Source organism: Eptatretus burgeri, chromosome 9 (assembly GCF_056783735.1).
Source record: "Eptatretus burgeri isolate ZD-2024b chromosome 9, Ebu_testis_v1, whole genome shotgun sequence".
Classification (NCBI taxonomy): domain Eukaryota; kingdom Metazoa; phylum Chordata; class Myxini; order Myxiniformes; family Myxinidae; genus Eptatretus; species Eptatretus burgeri.
The window spans coordinates 42,572,070-42,584,671 of NC_140969.1; the positions used below are offsets into that span (position 1 = coordinate 42,572,070).

Sequence of the window (12,602 nt, forward strand, 5' to 3'; positions counted from 1 at the left end):
GAAGCTACGGGGGGATAAAAGGACCGTGTTCGTCAGTCAGGAGGGTCGGAGAGTGGAGAAGGGGAGAGTCCAACGAGAAGAGTCCAACGGGAGAGTTCAAAGAAGAGTCCAACGTGAGAGTCCAAAGAAGAGTCCAACGGGAGAGTCCAAAGAAGAGTCCAGAGGCAGAGAGGAGGCAGCGGCGAAGGCAGACGAGGGGGTGCTCGCGTCGGTGCCGGGAGCTGCACGCCCGAGGGAGGCCGGCAGCGCGACCTGGCCGAGGTGGAGACGCACACCAGGGATAATAAAGATCCTCTATACCCCGAGCATCAGCAACCCCCTCCTGTTTCCCCCCGCGCTGAGATAGTGCGACCAAGGGGGCCCCTTTCCCACCCCCTGCCAGACACTGTCCGCGAGGCCCGCGGAGTGAGGCGCCATCGCCGCTCCGCGTCTCATCACCAGACGGGTAGGCGCGACCCGGTCTCGGCCTCAGGCCCGCCTCATCCTTGAGGGTATTTCTTTTCCTTGGTTTTGGGTATGTGTTGTCGGCGCCGTCTGTGAAGTAGAATTGTATAAGTGTTGCCGTGTGCTCGGTAGTCGGTATTAGCTCTGCATTGTCTTCGCTTTTATATTTGCTTTTTGTGTAAATGGAATTATGTTTTCTTTTTTTTTTGTGTGCTTTTGGTGGAATTGAATATGTGTGCTTCCCGTGTGCCGCGAATAAATGTGCTTTATTATTGAACTGTTCTCCCGCTTCGCTTCGTCTTTTTCTCCCATTGAATCCTCATCTTGCTTCACGTAAAGGGTTGGTAGTGGGCTGAATACGCCCGATAATTAATCGAACCGTCGAGGTCGACGATAACACCGCTCGGTTATTCTGATAGTACGGAACGGGTCGCTTAAGTGGCCCGTGTCCGAAGTCGACCTGCGGCGAGGTGCGATCGCCCGGTCTACCCTCCGCGTGGGTACTTAGGTAGGTCGAATTTGGCGAGCAACCCTATCCCACGCGGGGGCTGATTGGCTCGATCGCGGTGAGACCGAAAGGTCCACCCGTGACTGGTTCCCGGCGTTAGTCCGAGAGGGTCACGACTGGATTGTCCGTCCGGTGGGCGACGTGCCGCGATTCGAGTTACGTGGCCGTCAGCACGCCGGCGGGCGCAAATACCGCAACAATATATATATATATATATATGGACCATACTCTGTGCAGAGCATTGGTGCTGCCTTAGGAGACTCCTTGGCTATAAGACACAATCTTGGACAGGTCGCCACTCCAACACAGGATACCATCAAGCTCGCATTCATTTTGCCGACCTCAGAAGGATGAGAGGCAGAGTCAACCCCGCCTGGTATTAATTCCACAGCTAAGTGGGGTTTGAACTCAGGATCATAGGATCCAAAGCCCACCACCCTAACCATGAAGCCAACACCAGGCATACACACATAGAAACATACATACATTCATATATACATATATATGTATATATTCCCTCGTTTGTCGGAGAATAGGCTGTGTTCCTACCGACCAACAAATCTGTGTTCTTTGTTTTTACGTGAGCTAAAAATCCAGTTTCTTCATCAAATTGCACAACGTTGACACTGAAAAAAAGAAAATGTAGGCACTTACGGGATTCATCGGTAAACTGAGTGAATTCAACCATTCCCGGGAGACATTTGATGGGTACATAGAATGACCCAAATATGTTTTTCTTCCAACAACATCATTGAAAACCTTGATGATGAAAGACATGGCCAAGCAGCTTTAGAAAGAAAATGGGCTATATTGCTGACTGCTCTTGGGCCTGAAGTCTACACGAATTTGACGAAGTTACACGTCCTGACCAAGCCGAAGGACACACCAATGGCACAGATTCTCATTGTGCTTGAGAAGCATTATCAACCCGAAACATTAGATATTGCTGAAAGCTACAGGTTCAGTCAGAGGAATTAATTGCTTGGAGAGGAAATCAGTGAGTACATTGTAGCACTTTAAAAAAAACTCTGGATTCATTGTCATTTCAGGGACTTTTTGAACAGAGCTTTGAGAAATTGGTTTGTGTGTGATAAATAAGTGTGTACACTGTACAGTATACAGAAAACTGTTGAGCACGCAAAGGTGAACATTTGAATTAGCATGCCAGACTATGGTCACTATGGACATGGGAGACAAGGACTCAAGAGAGTTTTGAGCTCATGGGGTTGACGTTAAGTTAATGGTGTCTGCAGCTGCAACTGATGTGAAAAAGCTGTATGCTCAGAAGCAGGCAGCATGCTCCAAAGCCTTCACTTATTAGACATGATAAAAAGGGGGGAAGTAGCCTGAGTAAGGCATGTTATCGCTGCCTTGGGCAACATCAGTCTCAAACTTGCACTAATTCGAAGGCTGAATGCTATACCTGCAAGAAGGTTCGACAATGGACACCACTCAAAGGCGTGCTGTCAGAAATAGACATTATCATAAGGCAGCAGAAGCAGAGATCGAGCAAGAAACCAACAGACCATTCACACCATCGAAAAGCCATTTGGCAACCAGTACGAGACAGAGGGGGAGATGTAAAAGATGTGCATAATCAAGAGCACCAATACAACCAACACTGAGTCATGTGGGGTTGTGATCAATGTGGACATCACAGGAATTATGGGTCCAACGGAAGTTGATATGGCTGCATCTGTAAGTGTGTTTTCCAAAGCATTATATCACAAGAGTTTGAGCGATCACACACTACAGAAGACGAAGGTGTACTTAAAAAGTTAAACTGGAGAGAAGATTCCAGTTGTTGGTCGTCTCATGGTACCAGTCAAGTACAAGGATTAGTCTTACAGGTTGTCAGTGATCATATTGGCTGGGAGTAGGCCATCGCTAGTGGGAAGAAATTGGTGGGGCTCCATCAAACTAGATTGGGAGATTTTCCACATTGAGTTGATGTATTGTTCACAAGAGGATGAGGTTTTGTTCGAAATAGGATCATATTCGGTAACATCCCAGAGTATTTAGCGAGATAAGGAAACCAATAAATGGTTTCAATGCAAGGGTGGTGCTACGAGAAGATGCCAAACCTATCTATTATAAGCCATGATCTATGTCCTATGACATGAAGAAAAGGTTGGAGAAAGAACTAAAACGATTAGAGATGGAGGATATTATCAGTGAGGTAGGCCAAAGTAGTTGAGACACTCCAATTGTCATAGTACCAAAATCAGATGATCAAGTTAGAGTTTATGGGGATTAAAAAGACACTGGAAATGAGGTCCGAGAGGGTAATTGACACAATACCTTGCCAAACGTGGACAATCTATTCACAACTCTGACAGGAAGAAAGATATTTTCAAAGTTAAAAATGACAATGGTCTCCTTGTAACTAGAGTTAATTAAGCAGTCAAATTTATATTTGATAAGAAATACACAGGGGTCCATTTCACTTAAATAAGTGATTGTCTTATGGAGTGCCTTCTGCCCCTGGAATACCTCCACGGGGTAATGAACCAAATTCTGCAAGGAATGGAAGGGGTAGTCTGCTATCTGGATGATATTGTCATCTCGGCCCGCAATAGACAGACCAATGATGAGGTGTTGGATTTGGTGAGCAGAAGTCTTTTCTGAGCTGCTGATGATTGCACTTGATGTATCTGGCATGTGTCTCAAGAGAGAGGGAGAAGGAGGGGGTGGGAGAGCGAGCGAGAGTGATAGAAAAAAAAAAGTGAAAAAAGTGAGAAAGAAATGCGAGAAATAAAAAGAAAAGAAAAAAGAAGAGGAGAGAACATATGCCAAAACAAAAAAAAAAATGCTGATAACTTCCTATTCCTGAGCTCAACAGAATCACCTTGAATCTAACAACTTTTATCTCCTTTTAAACCATGCTTCAGTTTTTCAAATTTTTTTTTTACTATGACATTGCCTCATGTAAAAACCTTGTACTCTTTATTAATTAAATGGATTATATGACAGAATGGAGAAATCAATGCAGGGATGGGAAGTGGCTCGTAGCATACTATGGACAAACACCACAATTCTTCATTATGGATACTATTTTGGACCCAAACTAGACAAGCCCAGACGTAGAGATGCCATCACTGAGCTATCTTGACATTTTGCTTTCATTCTGGTTATGTATAGCAATTTAAACACCATATGATTAACATTTACAGCTTGGTAATGTCACTGGAGTTAATAATATGTTAGGAGAAACTAAAAACAACATGGATACGATCGAGAACTGGTCAAAATTATTTCCTATCTCACCACACTCCCTATTACATGATATCGACATTTGATTGGTGATATACAATTATGATATTCCTTATTATCACCTTCGTGTACAATGTTGTATGCAGAGTGTTGGCGTTTCCGAAGCAGTTACTAAAAGCTACAATCCTGGTCGGGTCGCCACTCTGACTCAACGAATTAGGGCAGAAACTTGTAATTTGTTCAGGGTGTTGATGACAGCTCGTTTACTCTTTGCGAAGGACCCCATGGAATCCTTAACATCAATCAACTGATGCCAGCATATGGAACACCCAGTTGAACGTCCATCCGAGGGACAGCACACACATAAATGTTAACTTGGGGGATTTTCAAAGCAAATTAAAATAACACATACACGATGTTTTAGAATCTCTTGCGATGCACTTTGCACCCTATGTCCAAGTAACCTGAAAGCCATGTTTTTGGTCATCTCCATTGGGTGAAAGGCAGAGAAAGAGTTATTCTCCACTTACCTTTTGTTGAAAATGTGAAACATTTGATGTCCCATGGAAGAACCTTCACCATGACGACATTGCTTCATTGTATTTTGCAATGCCATATTACACAAATGCAGTGTATGCCGACAAAATTCCAGAGATCACTGCAGGTCTCATGTTTTGAGTAACAAAAACCATCACAGTAACTTCAGGCTCAATGCAAGTTGAGATGCCAAGTCAAAATCCTGGTATATTTTTGAAGAAGTCACATAATTGCAGAGAAATTAAAATATAAAGCATTTCAATGTTTTGGCTGAATTTATGATTCCATAATCATAAAAAAATACTGCAAAGGCTCTAAAATATGAGAGAAAGTACACCACATTATTAAAATATAAAATAACCCAGCCAATCATACCAGTGGTGTATCACGTGTGGTAGAGCGCCCTCGCCGCGTTGTCGTTGTGGCAAGTGTTGTCGTCGTCTCCATGATGGTTGTAGACATCTCAGGTGGTGTTGCAGTGGCGGCTGTTTCCGTTGAGACAGGTGACAGGAGCTCGCCAACGAGATGCACATTGCCTTCGATGTGCACATTTGCATCGCCTTCTGCCGCCATGTTGAGCACCTTAAGCCCATTATAGTAAAGGCCCGAGAGCTGTCCCTGAAAGGGTTGGTGCCGATCTTGACCCCCGATGGAGATCGATGCCTGGCTGTTGAAGATTGTCAACTGTCGGCCTGGCTCAGGGAAATGTAAAGTTGGAATGTTCGGCAAGAAAAGAGAAATGAGAAAAAAAAAGAAAAAAAAAAAAAGAAAGGGAGAGGATAAATAAAAGATGCGAGAGGAAGAGGAACAAAAATGAAAAACAAAAAAGAAGAGAAAAAATGAAAATAGGAGGAAAGAGGATACAAAGTACATTAATATTGCTAAACCAGGGATACCAAACATCTTTTCAACAAATAAATTCTGTCTCAAAAAACTTTCAGCATGCAAGGACATCAATCCATTCCTATATTTTTTTTTATTAAATCTTGCTCTTGCCAATGGCCAGTCAGATGAATTGTCCCTAATAATGCTCATCCAACACCATATCAGCAGGGTTAGATGTAAGCACTTGGCCATCAGGCAGAAAATAAATGATTCGTGATTAAAGATGACTGCAAAGGTTCAATGAACTTAAAATTAATGTGCTCGGCTGGAAATGAAGCATGCCTCCCTCATGCCATGGTGCTGGCCCTTTTGCTTTTTGCACTATGCCAGTCGGGATCAAACGCAAAGCAGGCCACTAAATACCACTGTAGATGCAGAAAGTGAGACCACAAGGAAGTGAACAAACAGTCCTGCACACCTAAGGGCAGGATTGGGAAAAGAGCATGGGCTTGGCAAGCATGTTGAACAGTTCTGAGCAGTGATCATGTGAGGCATGCAGACAGGCAGGAAAGACAGTGAAAATGATGGAAACCAACCTTTGCTGCTGGTTTGAGAAATAAATCGATAGATAAAGAAGGAATTGAAATCGAGCATGCTGTCCTTCGAACACGCATGATCTCGGGCAGTCAATTCTTCGTTAAAGGGACTTTAAGGTGAGGAAAGTTTACATCAATGTCATTTTTGTTATGCCATTTTAGGTGGTGTAACACCAAGTTAATTGCGAATTACTGCGACTGAAACTTTTTAGTTTTGTCTTGTAATTTTAAGGAAGTTAAAGAAATTAGGAGAACCGAGTTAAGAGTCCCTTTAACTGTGTGCTGTTTCATGGAAAAGGTTAGAATAAAATTAACTGAGGCGTGAGAGCCTCTTTCAGATACATATCATATCAATGGGCAGGAACAAAGGATGTTACATTTACTAAAGTTAAAAATGACGACTAGTGTTTATGGTTTCCTAAGTTTGGGAAATATTATGCATTATTTTTATTTCTGGTCGTGCCAATGAATGAATCGGTAGAAATAAATTCGGAAGGAAGTCAAGATAGGCAGGGGATTGACAGAACAAAATGTGTGGATGAAGAGCAAAATGGAAAATAAAAGGTTAACAAACTCTGTCCCTGGGGTTGAAAAGTGCACTGGCTTAAAGTGGAGAAAAAGCACAAGATGGGGTTTAGGGTAAACAGTGGAGATGGGAAGAGAATGAAGGTCAAGGTATAAGTGAAGAAGGACCAAGGCAAGCAGACACCAAGAGGGTTATGTGCATGGGAAGGTAGGGGGAGGGGGATGGTTATCAGAGGAGGTCCCATTAGACGTTACCTTTATCCAGCAGCCAATCGTCCGCTATGCGGCCCAGCCGTGGTGGAATGCGGCCTCTAGCGATGATCAGTCTCTCGTTATCTGTGTTTCCTTCACGATCGATAGAAAAACAGCCGCCGTGTCAGGCAGTGCATGGGGCGAAGGCCCAGCAACACACGATGTTACGGTAACGGTTAGAGCTGTCATGGCCATCTTGGCTTAGAAACCACCAATTGCAATCAAGGCCGCAGTCAATTTATTGTTATCGCATGTAACAAACAACCTGAGTGTTATGAAGGTTAAGATGAATTAAATTAATTTCATGAGCTTGCTCATAGGTGACAGTTTTATAAGAGATTCTTAGCAAATGTTAATAGTTTGACAACCTGTGTCATAAATGTGAAATTACAGCATTCTCCAACTTAACGTACTGTAATTCATTTTAATTCATGAATTTTCACCCTTCAGACTTGGTAGAAAAAAAATTTAAGTTTTTTTTTTTTTTAAGTGGAGGGAATGTCACACATTCACAAAGAGAAATTAATTACCATTTTTAACACATTTCATCGATAATCGTTAAACTCAGGGTTTTATGGTATGTATTTAGCGTACAAAAGTCAAACAATTGTTTTACCCTCAACTGGAAAAGACTTGACAATCAGAGTGCATTAGCTGAAACTTCACATCCAAAACAGAGTCAAATACATACATAGAACACTCAGATATAACCCACAAGTAGTTAATATCCATGCACATATATGGGGCACTCAAGTAATTCTACAAATCATTCATCCAACACACAACCAAAATAAAAGCAAAACAAGATGTATAAATGACAAGCCCTCATCGAGGATACCAACCCCCAACGGCACCTCCAAATGGGACGAGTAGATTATAAATGAATTAAATAAATATGGAGGCAGTGGAGATGGTTTGAAGTGTATATAAATAATTAAATAAATAACTCAAAGTTGTATATCAGCAGTGGAGATGGTAAAGTGTATCTAACAATGTCAAGTTGGACTATAAGTAACAGAAAAGTAAAAAAGTATGTAAATAAATAAATAAATAAAGAAAGAATGGTGTTATACGTCCATAACTGTGACGGAAAAGTGTTTATAAATTAACGAGTTCTTCAATACTGTGTTGGTGATGGAGGTGGTAAAGTGTAAAGTGTATATAAATGAATAAATCGTTCAAGGTGGTATGTCAGTCGTGGAGATGGTAAAATGTAACTTAATAAATATACAATTAAAGGTGGCATGACAGTAATGAAGATGGTAAAGTATATACAAATGAAATAAAAATTCAACGTTGTGTGTTGATAGTGGAAATGTTATAATCTCATTATCAAGTTCCATCAAGTGGTGTCCCACTTCTGGTGACTTTCATGATAAGATTTCTCCAAACATCCCTTCCCTGCACTGCTTCCCGAAGCTCAAGCAGAGACAGCTTGGCCTTGACCCCAACCATCCAATGCACGCCAGGTCTGTCTGCCTGTTCCTCTTCTTCCCTCATCTATAACCAGCATGGATGATTTCTCCAGACTTTCGTTTTCTGCATGCACGGTGTGTCCACAGTACTATTTGTGTTTTAGCATCAGTGCTTATGATACACATGGTGGTCTAACTTATCAACTGTATCCCTGGTATTGGCTTAACGGTTATGGTGGTGAGCTTGGGATCCTAACGTTCCTGAGTGTTCCTGAGTTCAAATCCTGCTTGGCTGTTGAATTAATGCCAGGTGCGGTTGACTCGGCCTGTTATCCTTCCAAGGCTGGCCAAATGAGTACCAGCTTGCTGGGATGATTGAGCCATTCAAGTATCTTGCATCAGAGTGGTGACCCATCCAGGATTGTGCCCAATAACCGAGGAGATTCCTTTGGCAGCACCAATGCTCTGTCCAGAATATGGTCCCAATGGATTAAAAATAAAATTTCAATCAGTGATTTGTTTGTTCTTCTTGCAATCCATGGAATTTTTCATGTTCATATCCAACACCACATTGCAAAACTGTCTGTCACTCTTGTTCCTTTCTTTCCTTTTCACTGTCCACAACACATCCATACATTGCAACTGGAAATACCATAACATTCACCAGCTTTCTCTTGGTTTGTTTTGTCACATCTTTGTCTTTCCAGATCTTTATCAATCCTGACATTGCACTTCTCCTCAACACGAACCACCTCTCAATTTCTCCTCCACACCTTCCACTCACTTCAATCTTAGAACCCGGGAAAATGAAACTTTTCAAGATTTCCATCTGATCATCTCCCAATATAAAACATCAATTTTCGCAGTTGACAAGATTTTAATGTTTTTTTTTAGGTTTAAATAAAGACCAGCTTTTTCACTTTCATTTTTTACTGTCTGCAGCAGCTTCATCAAGACCTCTAATTTCTGCCAACAGAGTGGGATCATCAGCATACCTGAGAATGTTGATATCATCTTCCTTCAAACCTGACTCCAGCCTCTATGTCATCCAAGCCTCTCATTATGTATTCACTATACAAATTGGACAAGTAAGGTGAGATAATGTATTCCTGTCTGACCACTTCTCCAATTCCAAACTATTCTGTCTCTCCAAAGTCTGTTTTACTATAACTTCTTGTATAACGTAGAAGCTTTCTTATCAGACATATCAGGTGCTCTGACATCCCCATTTCTCTTAGCATAATCCACATCAATTCATGATCAACACAATCGAAAGCTTTGCGATAATCTATAAAAAAGAGATACACCCTCATTTGATATTCACTTGCATTTTCCATGATACACCTCAGATTTACGATTTGATCTCCAGAACCTCTTCCTCTTCTGAAACCTGCTTGCTCAATGGGCATTTCACACTTAACAAGGTCTTCCATTCTGTATTGAATGATCTTTTGTAATATTTTGCTCGCATGTGAAATCAAGGCAATGGTTTAGTTATTTGAATATTCTCCTGGATCCCCTTTCTTTGGCAATGGTATGTAGACTGACTGCTTCCACCTTTAAGGCCATATAATCCTGCTCCAGATCTGTGTACAGATAGGTGTTAACATTTTGATTGCCTACTCCCCAACTACTTTAAATAGTTCTATTGGAATTTAATCATCACCTGGTGCTTTTCCATTTGCCAGCTCTTTCAGGGCTTTACGTAGCTCACATTCGATCACTAATGGTTCTTGTTCATATTCTCTTTCTTGAAAGGCTGCCATCATATTATCATATCGCTATCTCGTTTGTATCGAGTTCCGATATAATCCTTCCATTTTTCTTTCACCTGCGTTTCTTTTGTCAGATCTTTTCCTCTTCTACTCTTAAGGGCCCCAATCCTCGAACAAAACTTTCCTGTGATCTCTCTGGTCTTTTAAAAAAAGATCGCTTGTTTTCCCCACTTTGTTGTCACTTTCTAACCTATGCATGCTTCTTTAAAATATTTATCTTTGCGTTTCCTAGCCTGTTTTTGGAAGTCTGCATTTATCCACTTAATGTCCTCTCTTGATGTACCTTTGCTTTTGATCTATTCTTCGGTGTGCAATATTTATTGCCTCTTCTGACAGTCATTTAGCCTTCTTTTTCTGCTTACTTTTGGGATGTCGTTTTTGGCCTCTTCTTTCACAATGTCTACAACCTCGTGCCACAATTCATCTGGCATTCTTTCAACGAGGTCCAGCTCTGCAAAAGGTTGTTTTTTTTTTACATTTGTTGCATAGTATTTAGAAGTGTTTTCAAGGTCATATCTAGTCAGAGTTTTTGATTTTTTTTTTTCACCTTTCTCAATTTGACCCAAACTTTTGCCACAAGGAGTTCATGATCTGTCCCACAGTCTGCACCGAGCAGAGTATTGGCAGATTGCACAGCACTTCTCCCTCTTCTGTTGATGAGCATATCATCAATCTGATTTCTCTGTTGCCCCTCATGTTAATGTGTAGTCTACGTTTGGGTTGTTTGAACAATGTGTTTGCAATTTTGGGATAATTCTCCACAGAGAAGTTCAGCATTTGCTCCCCTGGCTTATTTTGGATACCATGTCCATGCTTTCCTACAATCCCTGGTGCTCCTGCTTCTCCAATTTTTACATTCCAGTCTCCCAAAATAATTAAAACATCTCCTTTCGGCATCTGTTTTACTGGTTCCTGCAAATTTCCATAAAACTCCTTCACATTTTCTTCATCTGCTGCAGAAGTTGCAGCAGAATGGTGGTGGTGTTCACTGGATGTCCTGTCAACCTCATTGATCTTACATTAACCTACCATTGACTGGGTTCTGTCACAGTGCTAACCCTGTCATCCTCTTATGGCAAATCGCTCACACTCCATTTCTTTTACAGGTTTCCTGATCATAAAATAACAATTTTTTATTCATCACATTGAAACTGCCCAAAACCAGTCGATCAAAGTTCACTTATCCTCAAAATTTCAGCTCTCTCTTTAAAACACCTAATTTCCCCTGATTCATTGACTTTACATGCCTGGTTTTGGCTTAATGGCTAGGGTGGTGGGCTTGGGATCCTCGGTCCTTAGTTAAAATCCCACTAGGCTGTTGAATTAATACCAGGTGGGGTTGACTCGGCCTGTCATTCTTCTGAGATTGGCAAAATGAGTGCCAGCTTGCTGGCATCTGTGTCGGAGTGGCGACCCGTCCAAGATTGTACCCAATAGCCAAGGAGACTGCTTAGGCAGCACCAATGCTCTGAACAAAGTATGGTCCTGATGGATGGGGATGGATTGACTTTACATTCTATGTTCTAATTTTGTAAATGGTTGAGAATCTCGGAGTTCAACTTTTCGTTCTGGCAACCTCAGTAACTGGATTATATTACAGATTTGATCCAGTCCCATAATAACGGCCAGTTCTACACATCAAAGCACTTTGCTCTTCCCCAGTAGCCATTGGGGTTCTTTCAAACATGATGGTCTCATCATCTGGCACGACAGCTTTATCTGTGAAATTTCTGATCATGATTGCTTTCTTGGAATGTACAGAAGTGGTTTGTCATTGCCTTCTTCCAGGCAGTGTCTAAATCAGATGGTGATCTTCGCCATTGTTCTCCACAAGAAAACCTTCTGCTAAGCATCAAGGATATGAAGGCATTGCTGGCAATATATAGTGTCTATAGAAACTCTACACCCCCTTTCAAAATTTCCACCATTTGTTGCCTTATAGCCTGGAATTAAATTACGTGAAATCAGACTTTTCCACTTTTCAGTATTTCATTCATTTCAGACAAATCAGTATTTTTCATTAATTTTCTGAAATTTGTTCAATTTGTTTTTCACTTGGAAGTTGTGGGTTACGATGTGTAAATAAAGGTGGAAAAAGTCTGATTTAATGCAACTTAATTCCAAGCTGTAAGACAACAAAAGGTGAAAAAATTGAAAGGGGGTGTCGACTTTCTATAGGCACTGGATGACAACAGCCTGTTTGGTCATTCAACACCTTCTCTCAAAGATTCACAAAACTCTGATTGGGGGGATAAAATGGGGGTAGTGCGCCTCGCCCAGGATGGTGCACTGGTTAACAAATGCAAAGTCCAACTCCTTTAAAAAGGATTGCTGCCTTTACCCCATTAAACCCTTCGTGTTTTGAAATATATATATATATATATATATATATATATATATATATATATATATATATATATATATATATATATATATATATATATATATACACACACACACACACACACACACACAGACAACACACACACACACACACACACACACACACACA

General features: G+C 41.2%; 1 protein-coding gene and 1 long non-coding RNA gene across 15 annotated transcripts in view; one reads left to right on the forward strand and one right to left on the reverse strand.

Annotated features, from left to right (window-relative positions):
- LOC147020023 (uncharacterized) overlaps nt 1-9,408 on the forward strand; it is a 73,362-nt gene extending 63,954 nt beyond the window's left edge. The window contains exon 3 of one of the 2 annotated variants that reach the window (XR_015061607.1): nt 9,292-9,408. This is a non-coding gene — a long non-coding RNA (uncharacterized LOC147020023). Of the gene's footprint in view, nt 1-8,319 lie in introns of both variants that reach the window. The other variant, XR_015061606.1, reaches the window with a different exon arrangement.
- The window catches only part of LOC147020022 (neurexin-1-like), a 1,432,118-nt gene that overhangs the window by 99,807 nt on the left and 1,319,709 nt on the right, over nt 1-12,602 (reverse strand). For 10 of the 13 annotated variants that reach the window (XM_085894958.1, XM_085894953.1, XM_085894950.1 and 7 more), the window contains 2 exons: nt 6,904-6,993; nt 5,078-5,394 (listed from right to left, as the gene is read on the reverse strand). In XM_085894958.1, the coding sequence (XP_085751084.1) occupies nt 5,078-5,394; nt 6,904-6,993 (407 nt within the window). The remainder of the gene's footprint in view (nt 1-5,077; nt 5,395-6,903; nt 6,994-12,602) is intronic. The other 3 variants (XM_085894955.1, XM_085894959.1, XM_085894954.1) reach the window with 1 other exon arrangement.